Raw genomic sequence first — 17,072 nt, forward strand, 5'->3', positions numbered from 1 at the left:
CGGTAAGGTCCATGCCTATCTTGTGCTTTGCCATATCACCAGCACCTAGTGCAGTGCTGGCACATCGAAGGGGTTCAACATATGCGTGGCATGGACAGTGAACGGACAGTAACTTAAACTACTTCCTCTCCAGCACGCTGTATGCAATTCATGCCTTCCTTTAGCAAGTATTTCTCCAGCATGGACTAGTGCACGGCTCCCATGCTGGGCACCCAGTCATTTCTAAACGTTGTTCAGATTGGTCCGTCCAGTGGCCCATTCAGGACCATCTCAGCCCACTAGGTTCTCTTGGAGATTGAGGTCCCACCACAAGCTCTTGTGTAGTTTCAGGCGGAAGCGGGCCCGGGGGGCCGCTGAACGTGTCTGGAGCCCCGTGCACCTGTGCTCCCTGGGCCCTGGGACTCCTGGGGCCCCGCTTCCAGGAGTTGCCAGGTCTTAGCAACTCCGCTTTCCTCTAGGGCCGCTGCGTCTCTCTCCACCCTCTTCCCCGGCCTCCAACCAGCGGCCTCAGCCGCCCGCAGGTAGCAGGAGAAGAACCGGGGCTGTGCCTGGGGGGCGAGCTTCCTGGGCGGGAGAGCAGAGCTGATCTGAACGGTCCCAGAACAAAAGGCTCATGGCTGGCACCTGCGTCCTCCGAGCGCGCCGGGGATGTAGATTCATTCGGGGCGCGGGCGGGAGCACCTGGCGCGGGAGGACACCGGAGTGAAAAATGAAGTGAGAAAAGAAGCGGGGTGCGCCCAGGGTGGGAGCGATGACAAGAGGTGACCCCTGAAGCACAGGTCTGCGGCAGGGCCACCTCGGCTCTTCTTCCACCTCCTGCAGCGCCTTCCAGGCAGCCAAGCGTGTCTCCGGCGGCAACTCCACCAAGAGCCGCGCCTGCCTCCCCGCCCGCCCGCGGAACCAGTAAGTAGCTGTGCGCCCGCCGCCTGCGCCCGCCCCACCGCAGCTTCCCGACCCGCAGCTTCCCGCAGCCCGCACCGCACGCACACGGCGGGGCAAGTCCGCAGCTGCCGCTGTCTCAGGCCAGGCGCCAGGGGCAGAGCCCTGGCCAGGCATCTCCAGCCGCCTCGATCTCCCGTCTTGGCGCGGCTTCTGCAGAGCAAAGCGCAAGCAGGGAGGGTCGCCCGCCCTCGCTGCGAGCTCCCTGCGCGCCGCGCCACCCCTCTGTCCAATGGCTTTTCGGGGGTGGAGAGTGGGGGGCGTCGCCTGCAGGCGAGGAGCCACTGGTGGGGTGGGGCGTGCGCTCTGCACCACCGAACCAGGCTGACGTGCCCGCCGCCGGAGCGCGCGCCGGGCCAGTGTGTGTGCGGGAGTGTGTGCACACGCCTTGGGGGCTGGAGTGACATGCAGTGGGCTTCTCCCTCCGCAGCCCTCCAGCGGCTCAGCCCCGACCTGCCCGCACGCGTTTGCGAAGCTCGGCGTTTTCCATCTTCCCGAGCCTCCTCCATCCTCCCCTCGCGGACCACACTTTTCCTTGTACCCAGGGGGTTGCTCCCAGGCACCCCTCAACCGGTGCAAACATCCCAGCCGCCTCCAGTTCTCTCCTAAGCCACTATTTTCCATTTGTCTTTCTCTGGGGTTCCTTCGCGAGCCGGTCCAGGGCTCCCCCATCCTTGGAAATTGTTTTTGTTGGACTGCTGTGCCGAGGTGTTGAAAGCTTGAGGACTTTATCATTTTGATTCTTTCCCTTTCCTCCCCATCTGGGCAACGGAGCAATGAAATTTCCAATCGAGACTCCAAGAAAACAGGTTAACTGGGATCCTAAAGGTTGGTATCTCCTACTTTTGGCCGCCCTCGCCCTGCCTGCCCTGCCTCCACCTCCGGCGTGTGCGCGCCTCCGCGAGTGGAAGCACTCTTGCTCCCGGCAGTGTGTGTCCTGAGGCAGAAAAATGCGCCTGGGAACAGCAGTAAGGGTGGGAGGAGGGTGGAGGCAGCGTGGGTTCCAAACCCAGATAGTGCCTGTCATTATCATATAGTCATTGTCCCTCCTGGATTGTTGCAAAATCTATTTAAAGATACATCAAGCTGGCTGTTTGGCTTGAAATTGCACCAAGTGTCGGTATTTGCTTTTGACTTGGTGTGTGTGCGGGTCTGTGTGTGCCCTTTGTTTCTGGTGATCTTTGTCTCTCTGGCAGATGGGTGGGGTGCCTCCCCCTGGACCTGGGGCTGCTGCGCTGCCTGCTCAGGGTGTCCTCAATGGGAAAGGTTTCCTGGCAGCAAGTGGAGCTCAAATCTACAGCAACAGTCCCTGGAGGTGGCCCTTCTTGTAGGGCGTGCGTAATAATGGAGCCCAGGGGGCCTTCTGAGTCTTCCCTCAATCTTATTACCAAACCAGGCAGCTAGTTTGGCTCTGACCTGAGTAGAAGGAGGAGGGGGCAGTGGTTTGTGAACAGGGTGGGGCTGGAAAGGGCTGGGGAGGGGGCAGTCCAAGCAGTAGTGTCATTTACAAGCTAAGAATGTTGGACAATGTTTCCTCCAGGCAAGAGACTAAGTCACATTTGCTGTGCCTAGCGCTGGCCACCGTGTCTGTAATTAGCATACAGATGCTAAGGCTCCTCTTGAGAGCATATGGGACTGGGACAAGTTGAAAGCTAGTGTCCAGTTTTGACAAGAATGCTGTATTTAACATTTCTCTTATCTAAAGGCTGATTCTGGCTTGGACACACCTCTGTATATATTGGGGTTGAAATTCCTTTTTTAGATGTGTGTGCGTGTGTGTGAGAGTGTGTTTAGTGTTCTCTGAGAGTACTTTTTCTTTTCTTTTCTCCAGACTGGAAAGGAGGAAACCCACTCACTCCTTAAGTAAATGTCTTATGGATTGACTGGCTACTGAAGAGTGGAGAGATAGTGCCAGTTTTTAACCCTGAGGCTGTTACACCTTAAATATGACCTACATCTTCCCTTTTGTCTCTAGATCTTTGGGAATATGGAAGTGTGCCTTGGTTTTTGTTTTGTTTTTGTTTGTTTTTTTCTAATTCCCTGCAAAACATAGTCATTGAATACCTGCTACATAACAACTGCTGTCCCAGGTACTGGAAATACAGTTAGAATAACACAGACAACAGCCCTGCCTTCTTAGAGTTTATAGTGAGGGAGACAGACCTAAACCAATCATTGCACTGAGTAATGCATAATTATAAGCTTACTAGTGGTCCGGTGCACAAAATCGTGCAGGCGGGGGCGGGGGGGCGGGGTGGTGGGAAGAGGGTGTCCCTCAGCCCAGCCTGCACCCTCTCCAATCTGGGACCCCTCAGGGGATGTCCGACTGCTGGTGTGGGATCAGGCCTAAACCAGCAGTCGGACATCCCTCTCGCAATCTGGGACCGCTGGCTCCTAACCGCTCACCTGCCTGCCTGCCTGATCACCCCTAACCACTCTGCCTGCCGGCCTACTTGCCCCTAACTGTCCCCCCACCAGCCTTCTCACCCCCAACTGCCTTCCCTGCCAACCTGATAGCCCACCAATTGCCGCCCCCCCCGCCAGCCTGTTCACCCCCAACTTCCCCTCGACCCTGCTGACCTGATCACCCCCAACTGCCCTCCCCTCCTGGCCTGATCGCCCCTAACTGCCTCTGCCTTGCCCCCACCACCATGGCTTTGTCTGGAAGGACATCCAGAAGGTCTCCTGGTCTAATTAGCGTAATACCCTTTTATTAGTATAGATGTATGTTCCATGAAGGAGAGCAGCAGTGTTTTAAGAAAGTATCTGATAGAAGAGATTGACAAGAATCAAGGGGAGGTGGGTAGTCAGGGAATGCATTCAGACACTTGTATTGAGACCTGGAGGATATGTAGGGATTAAATGACTAATGAGGAGGACTGTTGCAGAAAAGGAAACAGCAAGTGCAATGGCCCCGAGGCAGATGTGTATTTGAGGAACTGAAAGGAAGTTTCTATGGCTTGAGCAGAAAGCAGGGGAGTGTGTGTTTTGAGGTATGGCTGGGGAATCTGCAGGATCAGACCCCGAAGCCACCTGTTCTTGCAGGTAGGGTGTGATTGTGGCATGCAGGAGGACCATAGTCATTATCTTAAGTCACTGAAGGGTTTCAAGTTTCAAAACAAGTGCTGTGTAGCTCTAGTGGATGTGAGGGACCAGATACCATGGTGTCAAGGGCGAGGGAAGGAGAAGTGGATGGAGTAGGGGGCTACCGAGGACACGAAATCTACAGGCTTTGAGTGAAGAATTTGTGGAAGTGGAGGAATTGGAATGACTGAGACAGCAGGGCAGGACCAGTCTTGAGGGAAAGCTCATGAGTTCAATCCAGGACCTGCTGAGTAAGAGATGTCCCTGTGTCCATCAAGAGGTGTGTCAAGTGGGCAGTTGTCTAAAGAGTCAGGTTGGGATCTTCAAGGAGCTTTGATAGGGAGGACTGTGGGGCTGCCTCCGTGAAGCTTGCCTTGGCTTTTAAACTACATTTCTATATGACTATCATTCTCTAGATATTTATGCCACAGTGATAAACACAGATGAATCCCACATGTTAGAGCCTGACACAGTGAAGAAGTAAGCAAGTAGCATCTACAATCACAACCATTGATGCTGAAAGTGAAAAGACCCTAATAAAAATAACAGCATTTGATGAGCAATCATTGCATGTCAGATGTGTTCTGTACATTATTTCATACTAGAGGCCTGGTGCACGAATTCGTGCATGGGTGGGATCCAGCCAGCCCACCCCAATCTGGCCGATTGGGTGGCTGGGGGGAGGGGCCGTGGGCAGTTGGTCAGCTGGCCCTACCCCCTGATTAATCTCCCCTGGTCAGACTCTGGGTCGAACTCCCAGTCGAGGGGACAATTTGCATATTAGCCTTTTATTATATAGGATAATCATTTTCATAATGCTTGTCTGATGGTATAAGTATGATTGTCCCCATTTGACACTGGATTGCCATTAGGACACCCCTGAGCTGCTACCAGTAAGGTGCTTGGCTGTCATGCACAACTGTTCCTGAAGCTGGGGTGACAATAGTTTTCCCTAGCCAAAAGGGTGGAGGCAGAAGAAGAGTGGAAGTGACGGTGACATATCTCACACCTGTATAGAACTATGTGCCAGACGTCGTATCGTTTTACATGCATTAAATAAATAAATTACTAAAATTAATTATACAATAGAAGATTAATTTATTTCATCTTCTTTATTTAATCTCAGGTGGAAGATACTGTCCTTATTTTATAGTTGAGGGAACAGAGAGGTTGAGTAACTTGCCCAAAGTTATAGAGATAATAGGTGGTGGGGATGGATTATACTATAGGCCCTTAAGCACTCTTTAAGTCTATCTCTTAAGTTGTTGGGACCTCTGGCCCTTGCCTTGTGAGGCTCCCAGAGTTCAGGGACTGGAGAAGCTTGTTTCAAGGAGAAAAAGAAAAAGAGGGGAGGAAGACGGGGAGGAGGAGATACTGGAGGAGGAGAAAGAGAAAGGAGGGGAGAAGGAGAGGGGAGGCAGGCAGTGAATGAGCCTTTCCCACTAACCCGTCCAGCCAGATAGCATCTCTGCATCTTCCTCTGGTGAACCAGTCACTGGTCACTGGACAGACTTTGGGTCTGTTCTTTGGAGGTTTGCATCTACACAGGCCAAGTGTGTTTAGCAGGACAAAGATAAAGGGGAACCTAGAATTATACCAGAGAAGTGAAGAGATAATTCACGTTAAATGGACTGTAGGATTTGGGTATTCACAGATTTGAACCTTCAGGTGGAGGCGCTCACCGATTGTGGAGGAAAGTTGTAATTACAATGTTTTGCTTACAGCACCGTTACCTGACAATTTAATCGTTCAAAATGAAGGCGGATTGAGAACAGATTGGTTTTGATTGCACTTGGGTGAATTACGCAAAGCACCGTCAAGAGGTTTAGGTGTCAAATTAAGACCTAAAGGTGAAATGATTATTCTCTGGTGAGCTCTGGCCTCCCTCCTATTTGCAAAGCTAAACCTTTAACCAATGGCTCCTGTTTGTGTAGGACCAAACAAAAGTAGATTGACACTGAGTTCCAGCTTCCATGACAGAACTTACATGTATTTTAAATTGCTGGGATCGCTTGATAATTTTTCTGCTGAAAATTGGGATTGGTTTGCTGGCTTTATGTATGTTAAGGGCTTTAAAAAACACACAATAAAAATAGCAAACAATATTCCCATAGTTTGAGAGAAGCTGATAAATATGGCTTTAAAAACTCTTGATTTGGGGGCAGAAGAACAAGTTGCTAGAAGTAGCTTCGCAGTAAGCTGTTAGACTTCGGGCTGCTCATTGAGCCCCTTTGGGCTTCACTCTCCTGCCATGCGCAAGGGGGACATTGGCCCTATTGGCCTCTTTGGCCCACCTCTTCAACGTTCCCCCTGCATCTGACTTTTGGGCCACTTGGCTTCCTTTGTTCCTCAAATAGAGGACACTTGTTCCTGTCTCAGGGCCTTGCACTTGCACTTCCCATAGCTTACAATGCATGTTTGCATGACTGACTGCTTTCTGCCCTTTGAATCTCAGCTCAAATGCCAGCTCATTAGCAAAGGACTTCCCTGTCCCCTCTGAAGACCTCTCCTCTCCTTCCCCAGCCCTGTCACTGTGTCAACTGTTCAGTTGTTTTCCTGGCACTTGTCCTGATCTGAAGCCATCCTGCTTACTCATGTGCCCTCACTAGCATGTGAGCTCCAAGAGCAGGAACTTTCCCCATCATAACCCCAGTGCCCAGGGAAGTGCCTGACACACAGGAGTCACTAACTCAGTTGCCTTTTGCTGAATGGATGAATGCATGGAAGAATGGATTGGAGAGGATCTCTCAGGCTCCATGCAGGATGGAAATTCCAGGACTTCCCCGAGCTACAAAAGGCAAAGTACACAAAGGAGAAGGGAAGGATATCTCTAAATAACGGAGTATCAGAAAGGACAGCAATATCACCTCTTCCTTGCAGGCTCCCAGCTCTCTCACACCTCCAGCAGGCTGTTTTCCTTCTGTTCTTCGGTTCACCAGGAGTGAAAGGCAGGCTAGACATGAGGTGGGGACGACTAGGTGAGCTGACACAGATCTGTTTGGTGTCCAGTGAATAATTTGGCTCATATTGGCCATTGGTGTGTAACTCTTTTGAGGTATTTAAATCAAAGCTGCAGAGCTGAAGGTGTTTTTTTAAAAAACCCTGTGTTTTTAGTGCACATTTTAATGCAAAATTCCAGAGAAGCCTGTATTTTATGTGTGTAGCATCTTTCAGTTTACAGAACACTTTTTACAAATTATCTCACTTGTTCTTTAAGCAGCCCTCTTTTTGTCAATATTGGATCTAGATTTACTGTTGGCAGTAGAAAGAGTAAAGACTTGTTTGGGGTGGGGGGGGAGGGGGCGGTCCAGGACTGCAAACAGGTAGAGCTGGGTCCAACCCAGGCCTTTTGGTGTTTATGTCCAGGGCAATTTCTCTCAAGCTTTCCTCCCTTCTACACTTTCCTGTTCTTTCTTATCCAAAAATGTATTCAGAGGTTGCTCTGAAGGATTTAGAGAAAAAAAGGCTCTTGGTTGATCAGTGAATTCTCAGTCGATGGCTGTTTTTTGCAGGTTGGTTTTGCACTGGTCACACTTCATCCCAAGAATCCAGTTCAAGTCTCTGGGATCCCACTTCTCTCCTGGCTAAAAAGAGATTCTGGTCTCGTTGAATGTGAGCCATGCTCAACTTGCAAGGCCACTCGGCTGCCATCTTCATTAATGTGTTTCCAAACTCATTTGTGTAGCTTAGATTTTCTGGAAAGAAAATAATCTGTTTTGATTTAATATCCAACTTTCAAGAGATCAGCTTTCCAAATGGGATTAATAATGTGCCAAAATCACCACAATTATCCTAGAAAGTAGAGAGGAAAGATGTTCCAAAGACTGTCTGAGCCAAGGTTTCATCCAGGCTTCTATTCCAGAGGTGTCTAAGGGAGCTTCGTCATCCTTTGCCAATCCCAGCGATTTTTTGGTAGAATGAAGACTAGCTAGGTTGACTTTGTTACTTCTCCCATTTCCAAAACATCTGTGTTTTGGCTCTGTATTCATCTGCTCAGACTGTCATAACAAAATACAATAGACAGGGAGGCTTAAACAATAGAAATTTCTTTTCTCACAGTTCTGGAAACTGGAAGTCCAAGATCAAGGGCTAGCAGGGTTGATGCCTGGTGAGGGCTCTCCTCATGGCTTACAGATGGCCACCTTCTCACTGTGTCCTCACATGGTGGAAAGAGATAGCTCTGGTGTCTCTTTCCTCTTCTGAAAGGGCACAAGCCCTATGAATTACATCCCCACCCTCATGACCTCATTTAACCTTAATTACCTCCTAAAGGCCTCATTTCTATTACAGTCACATTGGGGTTACATTTTCAACATGAGTTTTTGGGGGGATATGATTCAGTCCATAGCAGTCTCTATATGAGTATCATCTTAAATCAGATACATTTAAAAAACAATCCACATCTTACCCCAAATTTGGGAGACTTCAACCACAACTGAGATGTGGGATAAAGTGTATCTGATAGAGGCACAGAACTAGGGACCCACTGTCAGCAAGAAACATGTTCTTCTTGGAGAGAGGATTCCTTTTACTTTCTACATTCCATAGGGAATTAGAATGTGTTTAATGATGAACAGAATGAAGCGATTGTATTGATAGTCAATTAGGAGGTTTGCACAGCTAGCTTGGCTGAAGCAGGAGGGTGCATACAAGGGATGAATTTTGCTGCACTCAAATTCTGTTCTAAAGGACACTGACTGGATGACCAGACAGGGTTAGAGTTGGTTAGGGGCTCAGACTTGGTTACGGAATCTCCCTAAACATGGCACCAGCACCATGTTGGTGACACCCACGTGGCAGATTTCTTCTGGAGGAAAGATGTTCACAGTCAGCCTGCCCAATCGCAAGTCTACCCTGCAACCACTGCGATTGCAGAAGGATGATGACGCTCCCCTGACACCGCTGGGAAAGAAGCCTAAACCAAATCATGGCTCAGACAATCTTTGGAACATCCTTTTTCTTTAAGGAGGTCAAAGGGACCTTCCTCTCTTTGGCTCTGATCTGAGTGGTACTCTCAGTGGAAGCTACTGTTTTTGGGGTTTTTTTTTTTTACATCAAGTTCATGACTGTTACCCAGAATGGAGAAACAGAAACCTCATGTTTACTTAAAAACATTTATTTGTGGTTTGCAAAGTGTGAGATTCATTTTCCCTCACAAGTGTCTAAAACTGACTAGTATGAATTGAAAATGAAGTCTGATTTTCTAATCCTCTCTTTAATGTTTCCACCACCTTCACCCATTTTACCCACCCCCAACGCCCTGCCTCTGGTAACCACCAATCTGTTCTCTGTTTCTATGATTTTGATTGTTTTGGAATCCACATATAAGTGAAATCATATGGTATTTGCCTTTCTCTGTCTGACTTATTTCACTTAGCATAGTGCCCTCAAGGTCCATCCATGTTGTTTCAAATGGATTTACCACCACATTCTTTTCATTAGATGAGAGTCCCTAAGTTTAGTTCACACTTGGGAAGGGAGGTGGAGTAGGCTCACGCTGGAAGGGAGGAAATGATTCGAGCACATTTTAAAATCACCATAAGCATTTCCCCTATTATTGAATACATACAAAGTGCCTGGCATAGTGATAAGAACTCTATAGTCATGATCTCCTATACTTCTCGTTCTAGGCCAAAGAAGCAAGTAAAATTATTATCCCAGAGCTTAAGCAACATGTCCCAAGTCACCTTGTAGCTCTGTGACTTGAACCTGGGTGTCGGCTAATGCTGTCACTCTCACCTCTAACTTGTACCCCTCCCCTGACAATCCTACAGAAAAGAAACCTAGTTGATTTCATTTAATCCTGCCTTTCCCAGTTTCCCACAGAGCCATGGTTCATTGAACTCCATTTACACCTCCAATTGCTCATTGCCCGAGGTGGTATATTTGAAAGATGGTGAGAAGAAAGAGAATTTATGTAAAATGTAAATATAGTCTTATAACAGCCTACCTCCCATTCTAAGCAGATTATTCAAATACAGAAAGCATCCAGTAAGTCTGTCTTGTGTGGGCACCATGCTATGTGTAGATCTGTAAAACATTCACCCAAAAATGGCCACACAAAGTAATCTGTTTCTTCTCACTGTGAATCGAGAGGTTGAGAGTGACGCCTCATGCACCTGAGGTGTCCCAGAGTCCCCTTCTTTGACAACCCCCTTCCTTTACATATTCGTGACTGAAAACCTAGCCTCCTTGGATAAAACCAGAAGAGCAGGACATCCTTCAGGCTGAGCAGCAGAAAGGTCAGGGGTGGGTGTCTGCTGTGTGTCTGCAGCAGCCCTCCTGTCCATGTGGTGTGATCTAAGCACAAGTCAGGGTGTAGCCAAGATGACAGGGACAGTGTGCCTGGGAATGACGACACATACACAAGCAGAAGCCATTGGTAAGGACTGTCAGCCCTCCCTGTCCTATTTCCAGTAAATATATGTATATTTAATCCTCACCTGAGGATATGCTTATTGGTTTTAGAGAGAGAGAGGAAGGAGAGAGAGAGAAACATCGGTGGGAGAGAGGACATCAATGAGTTGCCTTGCATGCATGCCCCCGCCAGGGATGGAACCAGCAACCTAAGTATGTGCCCCACCCGGGAATCAAACCCACAGCCCTTCAGCCTATGAAACAATGCTCCAACCAACTGAGCGATGCCAGCCAGGGCCCAGTAAACATCTTTTTACTACCTTGTTGCTTTTTGTTGTTGTTGTTGTTGCTTCGCATTCTGAAAGAGAAAATGATTTCCAGGAAGTAAGATGCATTTGATAGCTTCGAGGTTCCCATGCTGCCAAACATTGAATGCCTAGCTTATTTCCGAGGCAGTTTCATATTCTGCAGACAGTGTTGGAGCTTCAGTGTCTAGGGCAGAGGAGAATGAAGACAGTTTTTTTTACTGCCACCATGGGCTTTGTTGACTATGTCACTGTCCATGCACAAAATGGCAAAGAGAGGCGAGCCCCAGGGCATGGGGAGAGTGGGTTGAATAAGGCTGCCTGGGCCAACTCTCATGGCATCTGTAACCATAGTAACCATGGGCTGAAAAATTGTCCAGATGTGGCTAAGCCATTGTACCCCCCTCTGGTTCTGTTGTTTTCCCCTCAATTCCTTTATCCAGAAACTATCCTCACTCCTTGCACCTTTCCTCCCTACCCTGCCCCCTGGCCCCATACAGTGACTGACTTTCAGGGTGGTTTCTACACTGGTGATTGAACTTCCCATTGATTCTTCATTTTCAATTCTTGGACCTATAACTGGTATTATGACCCAGTCTAAGCCACATGCCTATGATTCCTTAGTGTTTCAATTTCTACTGTGAAAAATTGATCTTAAGTCATGTAGTGTGCATACTTCAGATTTAAATGTAGCTGTGCATAATGATGGTGGCTTGTGGCACTCCTTGTTTCAAATAACACTCCTACACTTACAATCTGGTTTAGATGTCTGGAGTTTCAGATGTGTTATAAAAGAACAAAGAATGGCAATGAGGTACAGTAAGGAGAGCTCAGGTCTCTGGCCAGGAGATCTGGAGTTTGATACTGGCTGGAGACTGAGGTGTGTCATGGTGATATGAGGATGGCAAGGTGGCCAGGTATAGTAGGCATTGTAAAGGAATTTTTTTTTTTTTCTGAGAATAGTGGGAAGGCACCAAATGGTTTGAGGCAGGAAGATGACACAATCAGATTTATATTTTAAACTAGAGGCCCAGTGCACAAAAATTTGTGCACTCGGGGGTGGGGGGGCGTCCCTCAGCCCGGCCTGTGCCCTCTTGCAGTCTGGGGCCCTCAGGGGATGACCACCTGCTGGCTTAGGCCTGCTCCTTGGGGGATTGGGCCTAAGCTGGCAATCAGACATTCCTCTGGCAGCCCGGCAGCTATTGGGGGATGTCCACTTGCCAGTGGGGAGCAGACCTAAGCTGCAGTCGGACATCCTTAGCGCTGCTGAGGAGGCAGGAGAGGCTCCCACCACCACCGCTGTACTGGCAGCCATCAGCCTGGCTTGTGGCTGAGCAGAGTTCCTCCATGTGGGAGCTCACTGACCACCAGAGGGCACCTCCTGCATTGAGCATCTGCCCCCTGGTGGTCAGTGTGTGTCATAGTGACCAGTCATTCCCAGTCTTTCTGCTGTTAGGGTCAGTTTGCATATTACCCTTTTACTAGATAGGATAGAGGCCTGGTGCATGGGTGGGGGCCAGGTAGTTTGCCCTGAAGGGTGTCCCGGATCAGGGTGGGGGTCCTGCTTGGGTGCTGGCCAGCCTGGGTGAGGGGCTGATGGCTGTTTTCAGGCTGCCTGCACCCCCTTCAGGGTGGGGGTCCCCACTGGGGTGCCTGGCCAGCCTGGATGAGGGGCTGAGGGCTGTTTTCAGGCTGTCCAAGCCAGCGACAGAAGCTCCCAGACTCTCCTTTTTTTTCTTTTTTTTAATTCTGGGATTTATTTACCTTCTATAATTGAAACTTTGTTGCCGGTCCAGCTCCGAGGCCAGGGCCTGCTGAAAGCAGGTATCTGGGGTTTGTTTAGCTTCTATAATTGCAACTTTGTTGCTTAGAGTGGAGCTCAGAGCTGGGCCGCTGGCAGGCGGGGAACCTTGGCTTCCTCCATCACTGGAGCAAGCAAGCCTCCTGCTCGCTTCAGCTGCGTGGCTGCCGGCCGCCATCTTGGTTGGGTTAATTTGCATATCCTGCTGATTAGCCAATAGGAAGCATATCAGAGGTATGGTCAATTACCATGTTTGTCTATTATTAGATTAGAAATTATTTACATGGCCCAGCCAGCATGGCTCAGTGGTTGAGCATCAACCTATGAACCAGGAGGTCACGATTCAGTTCCTGGTCAGGGCACATGTACAAGTTGTGGGCTCAAGCCCCAGTAAGAGTTGTGCAGGAAGCAGCCAATCAATGATTCTCTCTCATCATTGATGATTCTATCTCTCTCTCCCTCTTCCTTCCTCTCTGAAATCAATAAAAATATATTTCAAAAAATTTATTTACACCACTCATAAATCAAATGATTGTTTCAGGAAATGTTTATGGAGGACCGACTATGTGTCAGGCATGGTGCTGGGGGCAGAGCTCATCTGGGGGATTCCGTTTTCTTATAAGAAATCATAGGAATTTTTGAAAAATATTTGGACAAGAAAATAGCTTTTCTTGACATCTTTGGTTGCAAACTACTGGCTGCAAATGGGAGATGTATCTTAAAGGAATAGACCCCCATGTTTTCAGTTTCTGTTCATTAAAATTACTTTTTCCCTGGCTTTGTTACATGGCCTTTGATTTTGTGATACTTTACATATCTGCAGCCAACCAGCAATAACCCAAAAACCATGGTGCACCCATATTTTATTGTACTTCAAACGCCTTTTGGAAGCATTCAGCATAATGGCCCTCATAGGAATTGCCAGCATCCCCTCCATACCCTCTGTCACTTTGTTACTGGTGTGTCGGGAGGCACTGTGACATTGGGGTATTTCTCCTTTGACTACAATGGGGCCCCCTGCTAGTTGAGTCCTTGTGGCCTCAGCTCAGAAGCCACCCCTGAAGCCTGAATTAATGAGAGACTAAGGCGGGCTGGTCCCTTTCTCTGGCGGAGTGAGAACACAGCTTCTATAGCAGCATGAATGCCTGCTCAGCAGGCAATGCTGTGCATTCAGACTCAGTCTAAAGACGGGTCGAGCCGACCGCCACAGGGGGTGGGATTAAAGCATATCAGTCCCTGTCTACAAGTGACCCACATCACTCTTTCCCATGACTATCAGATTGCCTAAAATCCATCAGCGGCTCTATTCATCAACCTTTCATTCATCCATGTGGTTATTCCATACACATTTATTGAGTGAGTGCCCACAGAAATCGAGCTAGGCACTAGACAGAGAAAGATGAAAAGGAACTGAGGTTTCATACCCAGAAAAGCGACAGTTAGCCACCAAGGCAGGTGCATAAACAAGTATGACCATATACCACGATCAATGCACTGATAGAGATGTGGATTAAAACATCATCTCCAGAACACATCTGGTTAAAATGCAAATACATTTCCTCTGGATAACATATGAGCTCTCCATTACCCATGGGTACAGCCGTGTTAATCAAATTTCTATGAGCGCGCGGGGCCAAGAGGGGATAGAACCCAGGGCTAAAAACATATTGATGGGTTGGGATAAAGTGGGAAGGGAGAAGTCAGGAGCATGGAAGACAGGCTTTGGGAGGTGCTGTGTAGGGAGCAGAGTGAGGGCCCTGGCTGCTTGTACGGTTGTGTGACGGGGGCAGGTGGGATGGAGGCGAGCAGAGGCAGAGGTTGCGTGATAGAGGAGAAGGGCACTGTCACTAACCTGTCACTCATGTAAATGTCGCCCAGTTTACACTGAACTCCCTTCAGAAACTGGAAGGGACTTTGAAACACCTAAATCCTCTGAGGCTTCTCAAAGGATCACACTGAAGTCTAGAAAGGTCAAGTGGCCGGCCCCTGCCCAGGCGGCAGAGGGGACAGAGCACATCTTTGAGCGCTTATCTGCTAACCTCCATTATTCAACATCACCTCTCACGGTAAAGCTGACAGGTGCTGGGGCCTGTTTGTCCCACCCCCTTCCTTTGGGAAGAATTAACAAAGAGCTACAGCTGTACTAGAGCCTACAGCAGTGGTTCTCAACCTTCCTAATGCCGCGACCCTTTAATACAGTTCCTCATGTTGTGGTGACCCCCAAGTTCATTGTTACAAATTGAACATAATTAAAGCAGAGTGATTAATCACAAAAACAATATGTAATTATATATGTGTTTTCCCGATGGTCTTAGGCGACCCCTATGAAAGGGTCATTCGACCCCCAAGGGGGTCAGGACCCACAGGTTGAGAACCGCTGGCCTACAGCATACGGGCTCTGAGATTGTTCTTGCTCTCCATAAGTCTACCACAAGTATGGATGTGAGTATACATTCAGCCTCTAGGAGAAGATGTCCATTCACCTACTTAGTGAATATTTTTAAATATATTTTTATTGATTTTAGAGAGGAAGGGAGAGGGAGAGGCAGAAATATCAGTGATGAGTTGCTTCCTGCACACCCCCTACTGGGGATTGAGCCCATAACCTGTGCATGTGCCCTGATCGGGAATTGAGCCATGACCTCCTGGCTCATAGGTCGATGCTCAATCACTGAGCCACACTACCTGAGCATCAGTGGATATTTACTGAGCGCCTGCCTTGTGCCCAGCGCTGCCCCAGGCCTGGTGACACAGGGATGGACAGCACAGTCTCTGCCTCCTGAAACTTGTCAACTGGCCAGAGCTCAGCTGCTCTCACAGACACTCAGCCCACTTTCTCTGCATTCAAAAAATCTCTGTCAGGCACGAGTAAAGGGATTGAAAAAATGTAATACCGAGGATGAAAATAAGGCCATTCTGATGTTATATTGCTCTGCAAAAAAAAAAAAGTTTCATTTGATAATTGAGTAGGAAAGGAAGGTTGATCCTGATGAAGGCAGCAGTATTCTGTTAGAAAATTCAGCGATTTCAGAGGCCTCAGAACTGCCTTGATTGTGTTGACATTTTATTAAGAACCTTTGTTCATTAAGACCATGTGGCTTGTGCATATATCGCTGGGATGTGACGAGTTTGAGTCTCCCCAGAATTATGACATGGAAATTAATCTCCGAGGAATTGCAGGAGGCCCAAATGTTAGCTACTTAAAAGCTCTCTCCATCTCTCTGTCTCTCTCTCTCTCTCTCTCTCTCTCTCTCTCTCTGGCAGATGGGTATTCTGGTACACATGGCTTCCAACATGTCTAAATTGACACATCTTCTGAACAGGGGGAAATTGGGGCACCTGTTGGTTATGAGCCTGGTAGTCTCCTTGCTACATTTGGGGTGCTGGGGCAGCCAGGTCAACAGTGACTCCAACATGCCAGCCTGGGTCATGAGGGCTTAAGGAGGCAGCAGCTGGTTGGAGTGTCCACTACCAATCCAGGGAGGGACTGGCTGGGGTATCCACTACCAATCCAGGGAGGGACTGGCTGGGGTATCCACTACCAATCCAGGGAGGGACTGGCTGGGGTATCCACTACCAATCCAGGGAGGGACTGGCTGGGGTGTCCACTGTGAATCCAGGGAGCTGTGAGAGTTTTGCCAGGAGTTTTCGGCACTGTGTGGATGAGGGCACACTTCACTGCTAGGATTCTTATCTGAGTGGCTGGGAGAGACCTGTAGGAGCCAGCCAGCCAGCAGCTACCAGAGGTTTCTGCTCTATTTTAAACTGGTCTTAGCAAGGGGGGGAACCCTGCCTGGTGGTGCTGACGGTGGTAACAATGGCCATTCTGTGATGGAGATGAAGGGCGTGTGATGAGGCCAGAGCTCAGGTTTGTCCCCCAGCTCTGCCACCCCCATGCTGGTGTTTGTGGACGGGAAAGGCCTAGCACCAGCTGGCTCTTGAAGTGGGATGTGTGTCTTCCTTGGATGTGCATCAAGAAACTAGCTAGTCTCTGATGGTGACACAGCCCATCCTGTGAAGAGCTGGATTCCCCATGATTGCCAATAACTGCTTCTGTCCTGCCCTTCTCCCTCATGTTAGTCCAGGGAAAAGACCCCATTTGATCATTAAAATGCAAATGAACCTTCCATCTGCTACCAAAGAAGAAGGTAAATAACCAGTTGTACCTCCTAGGTCCTCTGGCAACACCATTAAACTTTACTTTGACTTAAGAAAGGTGGGAATTGGTCTTTGAAGTAGCGAGTTAGCTGAAAGTACATGAAGACCCCAGGGTTCAGGAAGCAGGGATGTGCTTGTTTTGTAAATTTCTCATGGGAGTGGCCTTGTTCCCCCTCTTGGTTTATGTGACTTTCAACGTCAGCCCGGGATGATGTCACAGATGTACCCCTCCTTACCCCTTGGCTCTTGGCACTCAGGGAAAACTGGCTGACTTCTGAGGGCCAAGTCTTGCCTTTTTGGCCTTTTTCTCTGCTGCTCCCATGGGATACAGAAAGTGCAGGGGACTTGGTGCACCCCCAGAGCAGCCCTCGGCCAATGACCAATGAGAGATGGTGTAAAAACACCCCAATTCCCTCAGCCATGGTAAG

General features: G+C 48.7%; 1 protein-coding gene across 1 annotated transcript in view; it reads left to right on the forward strand.

Annotated features, from left to right (window-relative positions):
* Positions 1-1,334: 1,334 nt before the first annotated feature.
* KCNK10 (potassium two pore domain channel subfamily K member 10) overlaps positions 1,335-17,072 on the forward strand; it is a 105,996-nt gene continuing 90,258 nt past the window's right edge. Inside the window, exon 1 of the mRNA XM_036325524.1 lies at positions 1,335-1,767. Within this exon, the coding sequence (XP_036181417.1) occupies positions 1,716-1,767 (52 nt within the window). The 5' untranslated portion in view covers positions 1,335-1,715. The remainder of the gene's footprint in view (positions 1,768-17,072) is intronic.

The sequence above is a fragment of the Myotis myotis genome, unplaced genomic scaffold, assembly GCF_014108235.1.
Source record: "Myotis myotis isolate mMyoMyo1 unplaced genomic scaffold, mMyoMyo1.p scaffold_m19_p_1, whole genome shotgun sequence".
NCBI lineage: Eukaryota > Metazoa > Chordata > Mammalia > Chiroptera > Vespertilionidae > Myotis > Myotis myotis.